The 20,761-nt window shown below is 42.6% G+C and overlaps 2 protein-coding genes across 3 annotated transcripts; one reads left to right on the top strand and one right to left on the bottom strand.

The window, feature by feature from the left end:
- Positions 1-971: 971 nt before the first annotated feature.
- Positions 972-9,786, bottom strand: atg3 (autophagy related 3). Its single transcript, XM_072448006.1, has 12 exons — positions 9,562-9,786; positions 6,853-6,894; positions 6,732-6,781; positions 6,207-6,277; positions 5,985-6,092; positions 5,783-5,835; positions 4,594-4,681; positions 4,481-4,515; positions 4,183-4,335; positions 2,574-2,701; positions 2,373-2,441; positions 972-2,286 (listed from the first exon to the last, which is right to left on the bottom strand). The coding sequence occupies exons 1-12, from the start codon at positions 9,631-9,633 to the stop codon at positions 2,205-2,207; spliced, it is 951 nt and encodes a 316-aa protein (XP_072304107.1). The 5' UTR covers positions 9,634-9,786; the 3' UTR covers positions 972-2,204.
- A 623-nt stretch (positions 9,787-10,409) lies between these two features.
- cars2 (cysteinyl-tRNA synthetase 2, mitochondrial) lies at positions 10,410-19,765 on the top strand. Of its 2 annotated transcripts, none has more exons than XM_072447983.1 (15): positions 10,410-10,633; positions 10,712-10,762; positions 10,994-11,111; positions 11,194-11,265; positions 11,339-11,444; positions 11,561-11,638; positions 11,794-11,923; positions 12,545-12,678; positions 13,198-13,265; positions 13,439-13,505; positions 13,624-13,762; positions 16,276-16,399; positions 18,309-18,407; positions 18,925-19,134; positions 19,671-19,765. In XM_072447983.1, the coding sequence occupies exons 1-15, from the start codon at positions 10,425-10,427 to the stop codon at positions 19,749-19,751; spliced, it is 1,686 nt and encodes a 561-aa protein (XP_072304084.1). In that variant the 5' UTR covers positions 10,410-10,424; the 3' UTR covers positions 19,752-19,765. The 2 variants fall into 2 exon arrangements, with proteins under 2 accessions (XP_072304084.1, XP_072304093.1); XM_072447992.1 differs by having other exon boundaries at positions 11,561-11,647; positions 11,803-11,923.
- Positions 19,766-20,761: the final 996 nt, after the last annotated feature.

Raw genomic sequence — 20,761 nt, 5'->3', positions numbered from 1 at the left:
GTCTGGAGAGCGTGAAGGAGTTTACAATTTCAATGTTGAACTGAAAACAGATCTAAATTAAAATGGTTTTACGTATTTCTAACTAAAAAGCTCTTATCTTATCGTATAATATTATAAGATAAGCCGTATTTGTCTCACACTGGGGAAATCCCAGTGTTGCGACATATTTTTTTAAACTTCCTAAAAAAGTGTTAAAGTTATCTGTCCATTCCTCTGTATCTACCTGCGTTGTAACACCAAATCTCCCCATGTGTGGACAATAAAGGCATATCTTATCTTATTTAGGCACAGAAACAGATTAGAAACAGAAGTGGAATAATAAAAGACTTCCTTGAAAGTATACTTAAATCTGTATAAATATATCTAAATCTAGTATACATGCAAATAAAAATTGAAAAATATGTCCTTGAATAATATTAATTTAATTATTTACTCTTATTTAGTGAATGTAATATGGACAGAATATATTGCACCAGGGATGATTGCCATTTGATATTTTTTAAAATATCAATTTGTCCAATAAATCAAAACTAAAGAACAGATTTTGCTCTCATCAAACATGCTGTGTCTATCTCAATCACCTATTAAATGAAACATAAAGTATGCAAAATATTACGTTCTTAAACCAGACCGATATTGTGTAGATTCTAATGGGCATCATTTTTGCAATTTTTTGGTCAATTATTGTGGCATTATATCGTATTGTACAAAGGCAATAATATGTGGCAGATGGACACAATGGCTGCAGAAAATGACCAGTAATAGCCAAGGATCCATTGACCAACTCGACTTTTCTGGTTCGAACATTGTCAAAATACACAAAAGGTATATACAAATAATGTATAGATTAATAGAATATATTATTGATCAAATTGAATTGGTCTTAAGATGACGCAAGAAACAAACAAACAAACAAACAAACAAACGTCAAAGTAATTTATTTAGACAGTTGATACACCCAGATGTGACAATAAAACCAGATGCAAATGTAAAGAAAGTAAGTCTCCTCCTGTGACACATTCAGATGGAGGTTAAGACAAGACGGTGGTCCGAGTGTGTTGCAGGAAAGCCCACTACACTGCACAGTGAACAGGCTGAAGAGCTGCTGCAGACGCACACTGGCTGTTCAGTGCAAACCACAGCCACAATACCAACGGTGTCAATTTTAGGTACATTTCTATTTTGTTGTTAAGTTCAACGATAAAACTTTTTGTGCCAAGATCTGCTACAATTGTAACCACCTCAGAAATCTAGTATTAAATCAAAGAGTTTGCAGGTTTCCACTTATCTTAGCAAAATAATACTTTTTATGGAAGTTATTTTTAGGCAGAAAATGTAATCTACAGAGACTTATGAGGTTTTTTTAATTAAAACTTCTCCCTCTTTGGTTTAGTTTAATTCAGAATACCAAAGTTAATATTACAATTACATTTTAGAAGTATACAGTCATTATAACCCAGTAGCATGCAGTGACTTTTATGGATGGAATAGCAGATTTGTGGTGGACAAAATGTGCACACAAAAGTGGAAAACCGTACCAGTAAACATTCCCACACAGGTTTCTTCAGGTGGTTTGAGTTTGTCCTCAGAGCACATGTGCAGAGCTCTAACACAAGCTGTTCTCCGCTCTGGTTCTAAAAGCTCATGTCAGAGGGCGGAGCATGAACGGGCCTCTGAACACGCTCACAGACTGAGCAGCTGCAGGAGAAGAAGAACCAAGCTTCCTGCAGTACTGCTCAGCGGCCTGTAGAGCTTCAGCTGCAGAAGTGAGGGGAAAACAGGCTTATTTGGATACATTTTGGAGCAATTTAAATATAGTTGTGGCACATGGTCTTTTAAGATTTGATTGGTCAATCACTGCTTGCATTGATTGACCTGACCGCACACCACTGATATAACCCGCCTTTGAATAGGAAAACCACTTTATTTGATAAATATACATATCACTAAATTCTGACTAAATAAATATGCCATATATCTATAATCCTACTGGATGTTGTCCTAATAGTACTTTTAACAGACTTCCCGAACATGGTTTTCCTAAACAGTAGACCGACGTAAAAGTGTGAGTTTAACATTCATTTCTAACTTTGCACAGTAGCTGTAGTAACAGTAGCTGCTTATAGTCGTTTGCACACAGAGGCGGGAAAGAACCTGGGTAAAGAATGTTGACAAAGACACAGAAGAGTTCAGGAGTTCAGGAGCTACATGGTGAAGTGCCTCGTGTAGTCGTATTCTATTGTAGGAATGACAGCCTGCACAAACTTTAGGAAAATTAAAAGGTACCTGTAAACCAGAGTTAGGGAGAACATGTAAATATAGTTTAAACATTTTGACAGGTAAAGTTGTTGTTGTTTGGGTTTAAAGGATACATATGGACACCGAGCTCTCCTCCTCCTTCTGCCACCGTCTCAATGATCTTTTTCATCACTTCTGCGTGTCTGCGAGAGAACACAAGACCAGTCATGAACACAACAAAACAACATTTACAAGACAATCCATGGGAGGAATAAGTCACAAAATGTATTTTGAAGCAAGCCTATAGTTCCCCACAGAACAAATATAGTTTTTACCTGCAGGGGTGGACGGAGCACATGGCGGGTGGAGGGAGGTTTGGGTGGTTCTCTATGGTCACAGTCTTCTTCACATGATCCTGACTGATGTCCTCATACATCTGATCCACTGTGAGGGGCTGCCGTTCCTGAGGAGACAACTGCCCTGTAAAACCCAATTTAACCCAAAGCAGTAACAGCATATGTGCAGTTACAGCGCAGACGTGTAGAAACAGTGCAGACGTGTAGAAACAGGGCAGACGTGTAGAAACAGAGCAGACGTGTAGAAACAGAGCAGACGTGTAGAAACAGGGCAGACGTGTAGAAACAGGGCAGACGTGTAGAAACAGAGCAGACGTGTAGAAACAGAGCAGACGTGTAGAAACAGAGCAGACGTGTAGAAACAGTGCAGACGTGTAGAAACAGGGCAGACGTGTAGAAACAGAGCAGACGTGTAGAAACAGAGCAGACGTGTAGAAACAGGGCAGACGTGTAGAAACAGAGCAGACGTGTAGAAACAGCACAGAGCAGACGTGTAGAAACAGTGCATATGTGTAGAAACAACGCAGACGTGTAGAAACAGCGCAGACGTGTAGAAACAGCGCAGACGTGTAGAAACAGCGCAGACGTGTAGAAACAACGCAGACGTGTAGAAACAACGCAGACGTGTAGAAACAGCGCAGACGCGTAGAAACAGGGCAGACGTGTAGAAACAGAGCAGACGTGTAGAAACAGAGCAGACGTGTAGAAACAGCACAGAGCAGACGTGTAGAAACAGTGCATACGTGTAGAAACAACGCAGACGTGTAGAAACAGCGCAGACGTGTAGAAACAGCGCAGACGTGTAGAAACAGCGCAGACGTGTAGAAACAGCGCAGACGTGTAGAAACAGCGCAGACGTGTAGAAACAGCGCAGACGTGTAGAAACGGCGCAGACGTGTAGAAACAGCGCAGACGTGCAGCATATGTGTAGAACCCTAACCTCACTAACCCTAAGGTAAGTAGGTTAATTAATACAAGCACAGCAGCCATGGCTTATTCTAACTGTTGTGTCTAAACAGTGGAGATACACAGACTAACTTTTTAATATTATTATTACAGTGTATTTCTATAGCGCTTTTCACGCTTCAAGGCACTCAAAGCACTTTACTAGGCCGTGTGGGTGAAGTGTCTTGTCTAAGAACGTTCCCTCTAGCGCCCCCTGTGGAACCTGGTGTTCCAGCATTCTCCTATCCAAGTACTGACCAGGCCCTGTCCTGCTTAGCTTCTGAGAGCTGAGGAGACCTGGCATTTTAAAGCTATACCTTCTCTGGTGTAAATTTAGGATTTTAAATCAAATATATACTTTATATAATGTGTACATGGTGTGAATTCGGGGTGAGCCTAGCCTGGTCCTCCAGAACCAGTTTCCCACACTGCATTCCCTATTCCCAGAGACATTCAGCCTGGTGGCTCTTTAAAGAGGCTTAAATTCCCCAGAGTTCTGGCAGGAGGAGGTGGCAGGAGGAGGTGACAGGAGGAGGTGACAGGAGGAGGTGACAGGAGAAGGTGACAGGACAGGAAGGACAGAAGTCCTTCTGGCTACTATTGGTCTAACAAACCAGACGCAGTGTAGCCGCTGTGTACGCACCTCGTCGTAGCCAAAGAGCCACAGCCGCGGGGTCTGGTAGTACTTGTCGTATGTGATGTACAGGTCATACGTGCGGGTTTGGAGGATGGCGTCTTCACTGCCTGGTTCTGTTTTGGGCTTCGTTTCCACCATTTTACTTGTGTCCAAAGTTGCCTGAATAAATAGATTTTACAATGCGTGACAATATTCTTGATATTGTCCTTCTGCTACATCTTCAAAACAAATATTTGAATATTATGTTGTCAGCAGTAAATCACTGGCCTCTGCAAAGGACATTTTAGATTTGAAGTTTCTTTACCTCATCCGTTTCCAACAAACCACTTTCTTCATATTCTGGACGAAAATCAAATCATCAAAATTCAAAGTACATTCTTCTGTTCCGTAAATTTAAAATATTTGAATAAAGAATACCTTCCATATCTGCGGCTTCTCCCTCTTCGTCGTCATCTTCATCACCATTGTCACAACAGTCCGGAGAAGTGGCGTTCATGTTCTTGTCCTGCAACGGGAGACGGGAGAGGTGGGCGGGTTTGTGGGCTTTGCCAACGTGGTCACATGACACGGGCGAGGTCATGCGACACGGGCGAGGTCACGCGACACGGGCGCTGTCACGCGACACGGGCGCGGTCACGCGGTACGGGCGCGGTTACGCGACACGGGCACGGTCACGCGACACGGTCACGCGACACGGTCACGCGACACGGGCGCGGTCACGCGACACGGGCGCGGTCACGCGACACAGTCACCTGACACAGGCGCAGTCACGGTCACCTGACACAGGCGCGGTCACGTGACACAGGCGCGGTCACGCGACACGGGCGCGGTCACGCGACACGGGCGCGGTCACGCGACACGGGCGCGGTCACGCGACACGGGCGCGGTCACCTGACACGGGCGCAGTCACGCGACACGGGCGCAGTCACGCGACACGGGCGCGGTCACGCGACACAGTCACGCGACACAGGCGCAGTCACGGTCACGTGACACGGGCGCGGTCACGTGACACGGGCGCGGTCACGTGACACGGGCGCGGTCACGTGACACGGGCGCGGTCACGCGACACGGGCGAGGTCACGCGACACGGGCGAGGTCACGCGACACGGGCGAGGTCACGCGACACGGGCGAGGTCACGCGACACGGGCGCGGTCACACGACACGGGCGAGGTCACGCGACACGGGCGCGGTCACGCGACACGGGCGCGGTCACGCGACACGGGCGCGGTCACGCGACACGGGCGCGGTCACGCGACACGGGCGCGGTCACATGACACAGGCGCGGTCACATGACACAGGCGCGGTCACATGACACAGGCGCGGTCACATGACACGGGCGCGGTCACGCGACACGGGCGCGGTCACGCGACACAGTCACGCGACACAGGCGCAGTCACGGTCACGCGACACAGGCGCAGTCACGGTCACGCGACACAGGCACAGTCACGGTCACGCGACACAGGCGCAGTCACGGTCACCTGACACAGGCGCAGTCACGTGACACAGGCGCGGTCACGTGACACAGGCGCGGTCACATGACAGGCGCGGTCACATGACACAGGCGCGGTCACATGACACAGGCGCGGTCACGTGACACAGACATACCTTACTATTGTCCAGGGAGATCTCCCGCACGGCATCAGTGACTCCTAATGTACCTGACACACCACACGAGCAAAGAGGAAGAGTTATTGATCGGGAATAACTAATCATTGATGATAAAACATGAAGAACATCGGATCAGTTCCATAGATTAAAGAATAGTATTTTGAATTCCAGTTTTCCCGTAGCAAACAGAAGGACTTACTTGCATTGTGGTACGTGTCCACCCAGCCTCCATCGCCATCATCTTCTTCTATGATGGCCTCCAGTTCATCCGAGTACTCCATCTGTTTACAGCGCTTATAACAAGGAACTGAGAAACACCACATTTTACACAACCCGTTCCACAGCCAACCATTACTGAACACTGTCACATTAAAGGATTACACCCATAAAGTAACATGTATCTGTTTAAATGCACACGTACCATTGCGTGTCAGGAGGAACTGTTTGTCTGGGGGCAGGTAAGGCTTTACTTTGCTTTCTTCTCCTGATGCCCTGAAATATACATCAAAAACAAACACGATTTCCATTTCAGAGACAAGTTGCATGTTCAAAAAGTGTAACAGGAAGAGAGAATGAGCGGACACTAATATGTGACATTCTAGATGAAGCAGAGAAATGGCAGCAGCCGATGAACTAGTCTAATATTGGTCTATTTTAACTGGTCCAAGGTCTTGCCCAGGGGTAAAACATATCTGTAGTAGTAGTAATCAGATTATTTCATATACAAGATTTTAATCAGATTCAACAAACTTTCACAAGCCCTGTAATCTCATTTACACTCACATAACATCAGAATAGAGAAACGTCTTTCCTAATCGGGAAATGCTGAGCACATTTGTTTCCAGTGTTGCCACAGCGCTGGTATGTGACGACACGAACATAACAGACGGAATGCAGAAGCCAGACTGAACACAAAAGGTGGACTTAGGAGACATGATTGACTTACCATTTCCACGTGGGACAATGGTGCACCAAGTGATCTCCAGCAGCAACGAACTGACCCAAAGCACAACACAAATGACATCCTCCGTTTCATTATCGTGATCAGTTTCTTGCGTTTCCCTTACCTCCTCGGGTGTGATGACTCCAGTCTCTTTAAATTTGGATTCCTGCAAGAAAAGATCATGTTACTGGGTCATTCTATAAAACCGATGCCATTTGAGTGCTCAGACTTTGACTTTGAGAAAAAACTAATTCAGTCAAAATATGTGCATTCAAGTTTAGGTTTGTTATCTGAGGTGGTCAGCTTTTTAAATCAAGCTTTTTGTGTGTTTTTTATTTTGCATAACAATGAACACATGTTGTACATTTGCTGACAATTAATTCTGGTTTACTGTACAAAGATCATGATTGGTGTTGCTTGATTTTGATCACCCCGTCACTTAACGTTAGATGGCTATGAAACATTTACTCTTGCTTTAAATGACAGCATAAGTTATCAGTAGTATTTATAGTGACGTATTTCTGGAGCCAACATTTAAACTAACCACACATTAGTAACAACAGTTTTGACTTTTTATATTCTTTCCCCCCACATTTTTATATTGTAGCAGGGTCGGCAAAGTTTAACTTCACCACCTCATCATACAATTTACATTGTTGTTCCTCTTTGAAGACACAGAAAATGAAATTCTAATGTAAAGTCCAATACTGAAACAGTATAATAAAAGATATGTTCTTCTGATGAGTCTTTAGCATGTTAAAGGTCCTCTCTACAGTGTGTGTGTATGTGTGTGTGTGTGTGTCTTTAGCATGTTAAAGGTCCCCTCTACAGTGTGTGTGTGTGTGTATGTGTCTTTAGCATGTTAAAGGTCCCCTCTACAGTGTGTGTGTGTGTATGTGTATGTGTGTGTGTGTCTTTAGCATGTTAAAGGTCCCCTCTACAGTGTGTATGTGTGTGTGTGTGTCTTTAGCATGTTAAAGGTCCTCTCTACAGTGTGTATGTGTGTGTGTGTGTGTCTTTAGCATGTTAAAGGTCCCCTCTACAGTGTGTGTGTATGTGTATGTGTGTGTGTCTTTAGCATGTTAAAGGTCCCCTCTACAGTGTGCGTGTATGTGTGTCTTTAGCATGTTAAAGGTCCTCTCTACAGTGTGTGTGTGTGTGTGTGTCTTTAGCATGTTAAAGGTCCTCTCTACAGTGTGTATGTGTGTGTGTGTGTGTCTTTAGCATGTTAAAGGTCCTCTCTACAGTGTGTATGTGTGTGTGTCTTTAGCATGTTAAAGGTCCCCTCTACAGTGTGTGTGTATGTGTGTGTGTGTGTGTGTGTGTGTGTCTTTAGCATGTTGAAGGTCCCCTCTACAGTGTGCGTGTATGTGTGTCTTTAGCATGTTAAAGGTCCCCTCTACAGTGTGTGTGTTTGTGTGTGTCTTTAGCATGTTAAAGGTCCTCTCTACAGTGTGTGTGTATGTGTATGTGTGTGTGTCTTTAGCATGTTAAAGGTCCTCTCTACAGTGTGTGTGTTTGTGTGTGTATTTAGCATGTTAAAGGTCCCCTCTACAGTGTGTGTGTATGTGTGTCTTTAGCATGTTAAAAGGTCCCCTCTACAGTGTGTGTGTATGTGTCTTTAGCATGTTAAAGGTCCCCTCTACAGTGTGTGTGTGTGTGTGTCTTTAGCATGTTAAAGGTCCCCTCTACAGTGTGTCTGTGTGTATGTGTGTGTGTGTGTGTGTCTTTAGCATGTTAAAGGTCCTCTCTACAGTGTGTGTGTGTGTGTCTTTAGCATGTTAAAGGTCCCCTCTACAGTGTGTATGTGTATGTATGTGTGTGTGTGTGTCTTTAGCATGTTAAAGGTCCTCTCTACAGTGTGTGTGTCTTTAGCATGTTAAAGGTCCCCTCTACAGTGTGTGTGTATGTGTCTTTAGCATGTTAAAGGTCCCCTCTACAGTGTGTGTGTGTGTGTGTCTTTAGCATGTTAAAGGTCCCCTCTACAGTGTGTCTGTGTGTATGTGTGTGTGTGTGTGTGTCTTTAGCATGTTAAAGGTCCTCTCTACAGTGTGTGTGTGTGTGTCTTTAGCATGTTAAAGGTCCCCTCTACAGTGTGTGTGTGTGTCTTTAACATGTTAAAGGTCCCCTCTACAGTGTGTGTGTGTATGTGTGTGTGTGTGTGTGTGTGTCTTTAGCATGTTAAAGGTCCTCTCTACAGTGTGTGTGTGTGTGTGTGTGTGTGTCTTTAGCATGTTAAAGGTCCTCTCTACAGTGTGTGTGTGTGTGTCTTTAGCATGTTAAAGGTCCCCTCTACAGTGTGTATGTGTATGTATGTGTGTGTGTGTGTATTTAGCATGTTAAAGGTCCTCTCTACAGTGTGTGTGTGTGTGTGTGTCTTTAGCATGTTAAAGGTCCCCTCTACAGTGTGTATGTGTATGTATGTGTGTGTGTGTGTCTTTAGCATGTTAAAGGTCCCCTCTACAGTGTGGATGTGTGTCGTGACTTCTTGTTTACAACCGCAGGGCGAACACATGGATCAATACAATCCATAGTTCGTTTTTTATGTGACTTGTTATTGTAATGTGCGGTACTTTGTGCGTAATGTGCAATGATTTATGTGTAGTAATGTGCAGTGCTTAATGTGTAGTAATGTGCAGTGCTTAATGTGTAGTAATGTGCAGTGCTTTGTACGTAATGTGCAGTGCTTTATGTGTAGTAATGTGCAGTGCTTTGTACGTAATGTGCAGTGCTTTATGTGTAGTAATGTGCGGTGTTTTGTGCGGTGCTGTGCGGTGCTTTTGCAGATGTTTACTGGTTGCGCCAGTAAACGCATCGGCTCCGTGTCGTGTACCTTTAGCACGGGCGTGAACATCTCCGCCACGCCGAGAGCGGTGCCTTTCACGGTGTTTATCACGTTCTGCATCGCGTCCGGCTTCGGTCAATCGTCTCCAAAATTACCCTAAAAACTGTGCTGTCAGATTATGTGGACATTGCTACACCAGACAGGAAGAAAAATCCATGAAAATATCACATGATTCGCCAATAAAACTCTTCCGGTCTCAGAATCTCGCAGAATCTCGCGAGAGTGAAATCCTAGTTGCCATGTCTGTGTGTTTATATCATTTGAGCTTAAGAGTATTTTTCACTGAGACTTAAACACGAGTATGACTGAATTAAAACATCCAAAACATACATTTATGTGACCTACTGTCCCTCATATTTGATTATGTTGCACTTCGTAACTTTTTAAAACCATTTGTCACCGAATAAAAGTTTAAATATTTTGTACCTGAAGGCTTCTAGATTGAGAATTATTGAGGGAAATCGGAACTTGTTTATTATTTTAAACATTTGGAATCTATAATGCCACTGTCTTATTATAAAATGCCAACATTTTTTTAATGATTAAAATATGACCGATTTTTTTAGTCACGTTTAGTCAATTAAGAATAAAATATAATTGAATTGTCTTAATTTTAAGATTTATTGTCAGTATTCCCTCATTACTGGTTTTGACTTAAACATTTGTTATTTTCCAAACAGCCTCGTTGCTTGTTTCTCCCGTCAGATCTGGCAACCCCGGCTGAAAAACACAAGCGAAACAGCGTGCGCGGTCAGGTGAATGTTATACTAATAATGATCATATTTCTCTTTTATACTGCATGATAGATGTAGGAGCACAAGCTTTACGGGCCGTGAGCCGCTGCTGACGTCATGTGGAGAACCTGCATGTTTGCGCACGCGCCTCGTGCTGCTCTTTCCATTGACTTTAAGCACTTCAGGACATGTCATAATCACTGTATCAATGCTGCAAATAAGAAGTGGACCAAACCTGATGGCTATGACACGGGGATAAAGGTGTTCAACAGTCTGACCAAGCAGAAGGAGCCTCTCGTATTGGCCAGGGAGAAGATAGCCACCTGGTATGAAGAATATTGTGCATCATTTCTATTTCATAATTTGTGTAATAAGAAGGAATATGAATTGACGTTGGGTTCCAGGTACAGCTGTGGTCCTACTGTCTACGATCACGCACACCTTGGTCACGCATGGTAAGTTTTAAAGGTGCACTTTGTAACTTTTGCGGTGATGGAGATGAATCGGGACGTCCAAATGTATTTACTCAAGAGCCGCATTATGGAACATGGACATCAAAGAGGAGAAGGTCATGAACTGGTTGTCAACACAGTGGACCGGTCAGAGAGGTGCAGAGGTCTTACTGTGAGCCGATCGGCCTCTCCACAGATCTGACCTCGTGCTTGTGGCTTGTTGTCGTGTTACAGTTCCTATGTGAGGTTTGACATCGTCCAGAGGATTCTGACCAGGCTGTTTGGGGTCACGGTCATTCACGCCATGGTCATCACGGACGTAGACGACAAAATCATCCGGAGGAGTCGGGAGGTAAGAACACGACACACTCACGCCGCGTTTATTCTGCAGAGTCAAGTTTTATGTTTGATTGTTGGCCTTGTCTATGTCACAGGAAAACATTTCTCCGTCTGTTCTGTCAAGAATGTTTGAAGATGAGTTCAAGAGAGATATGCTCTTGTTAAAGGTGAATTCATTATGCATGTTTATGTAGTTTATATACTTTAATTTGGTACTATCTTAACGTGTGTGTGTTTAAGGTGGTTCCTCCCACTGTGTATCTCAGAGTCACAGAGAACGTCCAGCACATTGTCACTTTCATTGAACAGATCATCAGAAATGGACACGCGTATGCCACAAGTGATGGTAAATCCAACGTATACAATGACATTTAATGCATTTTTTCCACTATTCAAAGACACAAAGACCAAATACATATTTCACAGAGACAATGAATTTATTGCGGTTCCTTTTGCTTTCAGGAGATGTGTATTTTGACATTCAGTCCATTGGGGATCGATACGGAAGATTTATTGGAGCGATTGAGTCCCAAGAAACTGGTGATTTTAGTTTTGTTCTTTGTCTAATATAATTCCTCTAATAATGGTTATGTAGTGTAGTAGTAGCGTACCCGCCTAACAGGAACAAGCGGTAGAAGAAGATGAATGCTCGTAGTATATTTGTTTTACACGGGAACATTTTGATTGTTTTAAAGGCAGTTCAGAGAAACGTGACCCTCGAGATTTTGCCCTGTGGAAGAAGTTCAAGCCCCAGGAGCCGTTCTGGGATTCTCCGTGGGGCCGAGGCCGACCAGGCTGGCACATCGAGTGCTCCACTGTGGCCAGGTCATGATCTGAACTTTACACTCTATACTGAACTGTTTTTAAAATGAATAGTATTTCTCTGGTCAGTAGGATCAATACGCAATCATAATTATAAAGAAATAAGCAATGTTTTTTTTATTTTATTTTGCCCATCCACTCTAAATATGCTAAACTGGCCTAACAGGAGCATTGTAAAAGGTAACATGCCTCCATTTCACTTTAGCTCTTACTTTAGCTAACCTAAAAATACTATCTACATCTTTTATTTATATACATATTATATATATATAATATATTTATTGGAATAGGTCTTTTGAAGTGCTTCTAACAGCTGCAGGAGGACGTATGCCTTCAACAAAGTAATAGAAAAACATTCAGAACATACACTCTAAACTCTTTAAAAACTTCTGTCACCACTAGGTGGCAGTATAATGACACAACATGTGGACGCCAGAACTTTGTAGAGAAAAGATTTGGTATTGTGGTCCAGACAAGCCAAAATGTGTCCGGGGAGGTCAAAAAAGCCCTTTACTATTTATAAAGAAGTTCTAAACTGTAATAAATATAATGTGTTGGTTCTAATGCTGTGATCAGATGTTTCTGTTGAGCTTCAGTCACACGAGAGCTTTGTTGTTGCTGTAGTTCCGTGTTTGGCCGTCAGCTGGACATTCACTCAGGAGGCATCGACCTGGCCTTCCCTCACCACGAGAACGAGATCGCTCAGAGTGAGGCCTACCACCAGTGCGGACAGTGGTGCAACTACTTCCTCCACTCAGGTACTACTACTTAAACCTGCAGCCGGTACATTCACATGGCCAGAGAAAGAGTCGTAGAATAATCACATAACTCAGTGTTTCGATTGGAAACACCTAATGACATGTGTCAGTTAATCAAAGGCTTTTTACAGTAACTGTTGTATTTGGAAGACAAAGTACAATGGATTTCAAAATAACTCTTTCAATCTTGAAACATTTTCTCTTTTTAGTCTTTGTTACATTAGTTTGCCCTTGTTTCCTGAGAGAAATCAGATTACTCACATCAGTTGTTACTATGTAAATCAGATAATGATCAGATTTTTGAAGTTTGCAAACCCAGTATTAAACTAAAGCATGATAATCCCAGTGAACGTCTGTTTGTAATATAACTAAATAACACCACAAACCACATAAAAGTTGGTATTAGTTTATATTTATAATAATTGATAAGTGTTAATTATTTGTTGTTCTTATTATTTATTCTTTCTACAGCTCAATAAAGTAAATGTGAATGACTTTTGGTGCTGGTCACATTTACAGGTCACTTACACCTGAAGGGCAGAGCAGAAAAGATGTCCAAGTCGCTGAAGAATTACATCACTATCAAAGTAAATCCTGCTTTACGTTTCAGTCATTTCAGTTTGAATATTTTGTCTGTGAAATCTGTGAAATGTAAAGGTACGAAACATGGAGATGCTTTTGCCTGGAACGCTCCACAGTATTGTGTGTGTTTTAAACATGTGTGTGTAGTTGTGGTGGTTCTCACGCTCTGTATCTGCAGGATTTCCTGAAGTCTTACTCTGCCTCTGAGTTCAGGATGTTTTGCCTCTTGACCAAATACAGATCAGGTGTGAAATATTCATTATTCTCACCTCCTTTACGTGCAATGATGACTCCGCCCGTGTCTCAATGGCGTGTTTGTGGCGTGTTTGTGGCGTGTTTGTGGCGTGTTTGTGGCGTGTGCAGGCGTCGACTACAGTGACGGCAGCATGCAGGAGGCCAGGGCATCGCTGGAGACCGTGTCCACGTTCATCAACAGTGCTCAGGCCTATATGAAGGGCCAGCTCCTCACCCCGCCCATACAAGAGGCTGTGCTCTGGGACAAGTGAGTCCACACACACCTACCTCAATGCAGACATTGAATGTTTAAATTATTATTTAAATACATGAGGAAATTATTAAATATGTCAATAAATATTTTATAATTTAAAAATATATATTTTAAGTATCTATGTAGTGAAATGATTTATTATCTGTCAAACTCACTTGTCTAAGGTCAGAGGTCACTGCAGACATCATGTGACCTTCTGAGTGTAGGACTGAGGTGAACTCGAGTACACTCGGCATTACATGCAGTATTACATGCAGTATTACCTGCAGTATTACCTGCAGTATTGCATGCAGTATTACATGCAGTATTACATGCAGTATTACCTGCAGTATTACATGCAGTATTACATGCAGCATTACATGCAGCATTACATGCAGTATTACCTGCAGCATTACCTGCAGTATTACATGCAGTATTACATGCAGTATTACATGCAGTATTACCTGCAGTATTACATGCAGTATTACCTGCAGTATTACCTGCAGTATTACATGCAGCATTACATGCAGCATTACATGCAGTATTACCTGCAGTATTACCTGCAGTATTACCTGCAGTATTACCTGCAGTATTACCTGCAGTATTACATGCAGTATTACATGCAGTATTACATGCAGTATTACCTGCAGTATTACCTGCAGTATTACCTGCAGTATTACATGCAGTATTACCTGCAGCATTACCTGCAGTATTACATGCAGTATTACATGCAGTATTACATGCAGTATTACATGCAGTATTACATGCAGTATTACCTGCAGTATTGCATGCAGTATTGCATGCAGTATTGCATGCAGTATTGCATGCAGTATTACATGCAGTATTACATGCAGTATTACCTGCAGTATTACCTGCAGTATTACATGCAGTATTACCTGCAGTATTACATGCAGTATTACCTGCAGCATTACCTGCAGTATTACATGCAGTATTACATGCAGTATTGCATGCAGTATTGCATGCAGTATTGCATGCAGTATTGCATGCAGTATTACCTGCAGTATTACATGCAGTATTACCTGCAGTATTACCTGCAGTATTACATGCAGTATTACATGCAGTATTACATGCAGTATTACCTGCAGTATTACATGCAGTATTACATGCAGTATTACATGCAGTATTACATGCAGTATTACCTGCAGTATTACATGCAGTATTACATGCAGTATGACATGCAGTATGACATGCAGTATTACATGCAGTATGACATGCAGTATTACATGCAGTATGACATGCAGTATGACATGCAGTATTACATGCAGTATTACATGCAGTATTACATGCAGTATTACCTGCAGTATTACATGCAGTATTACATGCAGTATTACCTGCAGTATTACCTGCAGTATTACCTGCAGTATTACATGCAGTATTACATGCAGTACTGTGTACTGTCTATACACACATACATCACATTGACAGCTCTACTTACTTTTTCATCAATACTACAAATGCCCCATTTTGCTCTTTTCTTATTTTTTTTAGAATTACATTTTTATAGAATGATGTTTATTGACACAGAAATAGAAAATGAGAGATGAGACATTTGTGAATCTACAATATGAATAAAATAACTTATGTTGTGGTGTGATGTAGCATTTATTTCAGTGGGTTAATGTGCAATATACATATTTATACATTTAAGTAAATACTAAGTCAAAGTAATATTGTTTAATTGCTGGATTCATTAATTGGAGCTTATATTTTGTAATAGTATTTGTATTCTACAGTTGTTAAATATGGTCTGGTGTTTAATGCTGTTAATGTGATGTATTGTGTGTAGTGTAAAATATTTTCATATTCTATTTTTAATACTGCTAAGTTTATAGTGGTTTATGGTTTATTTATAGTGGTTCTAGTTGACTGTTGCCACTGGATCTGCAAAATTAAAGAGTGGAAATGTATCTAAAGCATTAAACTTCAGGTGTGGGGAACAGCCCAGTCAAACCAGTAACACACTTGACAAACACAGTATCAGCTGAAACAGCTGCTCCAAAACCAATACTCAACATGCTCTTGTTCCTCTTGTAAAACACATGAATGTGTGTTAGCAGCTTGTGATTTGTAAGTTGTAACTTCTGTTAAAAACAGTGAATAAACCAGACAAGTTGAGTTTATTTCAGTCTGCAGTTAAGTCTTGTGTTTGACAGTCGTCCTTGTTCATGTGTCTTCAACTTAATTGAGCCAAGTGTCTTGTGTTATGCTGTTATAACATTATGCAAAAATGGCATGAGTTCAGCCGGACTCATTAGGTCCGGACCTGAACCTAAACCTCTGGATTCGAATCCGGACTTGAACCTGAACGTGGGTTTAGGTCTGCATCCCTATATATTGTTATATATTCTATATGATTATACATATATATTATGATTATATATTATATATTTTATATATCAAAGGTGAGCTGGGGCGAAGTGTAAAAGTAGCAGCTCATAAATCATAAACACATGAAGACATTTGGAGAGACGTTTGACATGAGCTGTGTTTGTGTTTGTGTCGTTCAGGCTGGAGCAGACTAAAGTCGCCGTGTCAGCAGCGCTCGCAGACGACTTTGACACGCCCAGAGCCTCCAGCGCTCTCCTGAACCTGATGCATCATGGGAACTGCCAGCTCCAGCCCGTCTCCAAGGTGCTCCCTCCCTACAGAGCACACTGCTAATGCTAATGCTGCTAATGCTTATGCTGCTAATGCTTATGCTGCTAATGCTTATGCTGCTAATGCTTATGCTAATGCTAATGTTTATGCTAATGCTAATGCTTATGCTAATGCTTATGCTGCTAATGCTTATGCTAATGCTTATGCTGCTAATGCTTATGCTAATGCTAATGCTTATGCTGCTAATGCTTATGCTAATGCTTATGCTGCTAATGCTTATGCTGCTAATGCTTATGCTAATGCTAATGCTTATGCTGCTAATGCTAATGCTTATGCTGCTAATGCTTATGCTAATGCTTATGCTGCTAATGCTTATGCTAATGCTTATGCTAATGCTTATGCTGCTAATGCTTATGCTGCTAATGCTTATGCTGCTAATGCTTATGCTAATGCTAATGCTTATGCTGCTAATGCTTATGCTGCTAATGCTTATGCTGCTAATGCTTATGCTGCTAATGCTTATGCTAATGCTTATGCTGCTAATGCTTATGCTTATGCTGCTAATGCTTATGCTTATGCTGCTAATGCTTATGCTGCTAATGCTTATGCTGCTAATGCTTATGCTAATGCTGCTAATGCTTATGCTAATGCTGCTAATGCTTATGCTTATGCTGCTAATGCTTATGCTTATGCTGCTAATGCTTATGCTGCTAATGCTTATGCTGCTAATGCTTATGCTAATGCTGCTAATGCTTATGCTAATGCTAATGCTGCTAATGCTTATGCAGGCAATCACATAGAAACAACATTTGTAATCACTTTTTACACAAGAACTAATGATTTGTTTGTCAAGAAGCAGGAAACATGGTAGAAAAGTCACTGCGTATTATGAAGAAGAGTTATGTTTGTCACAAAGTCTGTAAAAAACACAACTCGAGTGGATCGAGGCGGGCGATATATCGATAAAACAGATAATGTAGCAATTGTTGTTGAGATCATGTCAAGAAAAATTGAGATATTAATTTGTGTTGATATTGCCCGTAACGAAATATGATGGTGCTGCATTATGGTCATTATTTACCATATTTTTATTACATTCAGACTGATAATATGGTACAACACTTGATTGTCCAACACTTGTGGATAATGTGTGTTGCTCTGTGCGTTGTATGTTGTGTGTTGCGTGTTCTGTGTTGCTCTGTGCGTTGTGTGTTGTGTTGCTCTGTGCGTTGTGTGTTGTATGTTGCTCTGTGCGTTGTATGTTGTGCGTTGCTCTGTGTTGTATGTTGTGCGTTGCTCTGTGTTGTATGTTGCGTGTTGTGCGTTGTGTGTTGTATGTTGTGTGTTGCTCTGTGCGTTGTATGTTGTGTGTTGTATGTTGTGTGTTGCTCTGTGCGTTGTGTGTTGTATGTTGTGCGTTGTATGTTGCGCGTTGTATGTTGTGTGTTGTGTGTTGTATGTTGTGTGTTGTATGTTGTGTGTTGTATGTTGTGTTGCTCTGTGCGTTGCTCTGTGTTGTATGTTGCGTGTTGTGCGTTGTATGTTGCTCTGTGTGTTGTGTGTTGTATGTTGTGTGTTGTGTGTTGTATGTTGTGTGTTGTATGTTGTGTTGCTCTGTGCGTTGCTCTGTGTTGTATGTTGCGTGTTGTGCGTTGTGTGTTGTATGTTGTGTGTTGCTCTGTGCGTTGTGTGTTGTATGTTGTGTGTTGCTCTGTGCGTTGTGTTGCTCTGTGCGTTGTATGTTGTGTGTTGTATGTTGTGTGTTGCTCTGTGCGTTGTGTGTTGTGTGTTGTATGTTGTGTGTTGCTCTGTGCGTTGTGTGTTGCTCTGTGCGTTGTATGTTGTATGTTGCGCGTTGTATGTTGCGTGTTGTGCGTTGCGTGTTGTATGTTGCGTGTTGTATGTTGCATGTTGTATGTTGTGTGTTGCGTGTTGTGTGCAGAGTGCTGGAGGCCCCCGCAGCCCTGCAGTGGTGGGGGCACTGGTCAGCTACATCCAGGAGGTCTTTGACATGTTTGGGATCGACACGTTCAAAAGCACGGTCAGTGTCACAGGACCGGACGTGTAAAGGGCGAAGATGAGGCTGCTTTACCTGTCAGGGGTCAGGGGTCAGGGGTCATTGGAAAGTGCAATGTATTGTAAATAATATTTTGTAATAATATGAAGACAGCTGGCACAAAGGTCAGCGCACTAAACCCTGGTCATACTTAAACTCATGTTAAAGAAATACATCAGTGTCATTTAAAGCTACATACAATAAATACTGTAGTTTATACACATTGATGATAGATCATTTAAAGGTGAGCTGTTGGCTTGTCTCCATGGAGATGTTAATGCTCTGCCTAGAAAGCTCTGCTGACGTTTGCGTGGCACAGAACAGTGGTCTGTACGAAAGTGCGCCCCCTTCAGGTTGAAACAGTGGGACCCTGATAAAGAGGATCATAGATGATAAAACTGTAGAATGACTCATGGGGGAAACATACCTGGCAACACCCCCCCCCCCCCACACACACACACACACATTTTTCTGAATGTTTGAAGTGTTTTTCTGATTGCAGGAGGGTCAGGCAGTGGAGAGGGCACAGAATCTGGAGCTCATTGTGGACCAGCTGACCCGGTTCAGGAGCGAGGTGCGGGCGTTCGCTCTCAGCCGACAGCAGAGCAGCGCTCAACCCGGTCAACCCGGGCTGTACCCGGACAGAGTCGCCCTGCTCGAAGCCTGTGACACACTAAGAGACCAACTGGCCGCACTGGGACTCGTCATTAAGGTATTTATTTTCCTTGTTACATTTGTGTCACTGCTTTTGACTTTATGAACGTAACATACACATTCTCACTTTTGACTTTATGAACGTAACGTACAAGTTCTCACTTTTGACTTTATGAAACATACACATTCTCACTTTTGACTTTATGAACGTAACGTACACATTCTCACTTTTGCCTTTATGAACGTAACGTACACATTCTCACTTTTGCCTTTATGAACGTAACGTACACATTCTCACTTTCCCCGAGACTTTAATATATTATGAGCTCTTTATTCGATCCAAGTACAATTTTATTATGGAAATGCAACTTGGACCATGTTTTAACAGCTTTCCGTCTTTATTAGTTTTCTCTGACTTGTATTTTGATTGATGCATGCATGTTTGAGTCATCCTGCCTCGACAGCTCTTCACCTACCCCCTATCTCCGCCCACTGCTCTGTTCTTACATGTGATTGTTCTCAAAAAGGTGTGAAATATTCAAACATGTTGTGAAGACGTGTTTGACTCTTGTGTACGTGGATGTGTTTTTACAGGACAGAGGAGCCTCGTCCACCTGGGAGATCACCCACAGGGGCCCGAGAGGCCCCCAGGACAGCCAGGACACGCCCTGTTAAACTCACTCAGATCTGTCGGTGTTTTCCCTCATTCGTCCAGGAGTGTTTCCAGATGACTGCAACTGAATCTTTTTCTACAGTCGCTCAGATCTAGTCCTTTTAATGACATCATCACTGGGTCTGTTAGTGATGCGCGGCTCCCGACTCGCCCCGTGTGGATTAAAAAGGCTGCGTAATGAAATCGGTGTAATCCCTCATTCGTCCAGGCGTGTTCCATAGTAGAAAAAGCTTCAGTTGTAGTCATCTGGACTCAGTTTGAAAAAGTAGACGTTTCGACTCTCATCCAAGAGTCATTGTCAATAACAGAATTTATGTTGTTGTTGTTGTTGTTTTATGGCGGTTGGCATCCAAGTGTTGCATTACCGCCAGACTTTATTCCTCAGACTTTGTCGTAGTCCTCAGACTCTGTCGTCGTAGTCCTCAGACTCTGTCGTAGTCCGTAAAAGTACTCCTTCCATTGCTTTGGTGTTACAAAGCCCATGAGGTCATGATATGTCTTTGTGACCGGCTTTATTCCAGGGAGACTCTTCTTCATCTTCCTCTCCTTCTTTGACGTTCGGTGCTTCCACCGTACAGCTTTATTCTTCAGGCTTCATTCTATAGGCTTTAATATGTCCACTGATGTCGCCGCTTGGTAGCCGTGCGTCTACGAGACTGGGCGAGGACAGGAGACCACCCCCACCCCCATCTCGTCACTCTGATCACTCTGACTCCCCACAAGCAGACCCCCATCACTCCGACTCCCATTTAGCGCCTTTAGCCTGTTTTCTATATCTGCCCAATCAAGCTCCTTTGTTCCAAGGAATCTCCCTGCAGCTTTAGCAATGATCCTGATCCTTTCAGTTCTGCTTTGAGTCTGAGCAGCACAGTTTACAACATCCACCATAAAGAGTACAAAATCCTCCCTATCCACAACCAGGGTATTCTCATTAATTCTGGAACCTGCACACATGGGACCTCCACTCTTGAAACCTTCACACTTCTTGGGAGCCACGCTGGCCTTTCTCATT

Source organism: Eucyclogobius newberryi, unplaced genomic scaffold (assembly GCF_026437365.1).
Source record: "Eucyclogobius newberryi isolate DKJ021-1_F unplaced genomic scaffold, fEucNew1.0.hap1 SCAF_1, whole genome shotgun sequence".
Taxonomy (NCBI): Eukaryota; Metazoa; Chordata; class Actinopteri; order Gobiiformes; family Gobiidae; genus Eucyclogobius; species Eucyclogobius newberryi.
The sequence above is the reverse complement of the archived record's forward strand: the minus strand, read 5'-3'. Positions and strand labels throughout refer to the sequence as shown.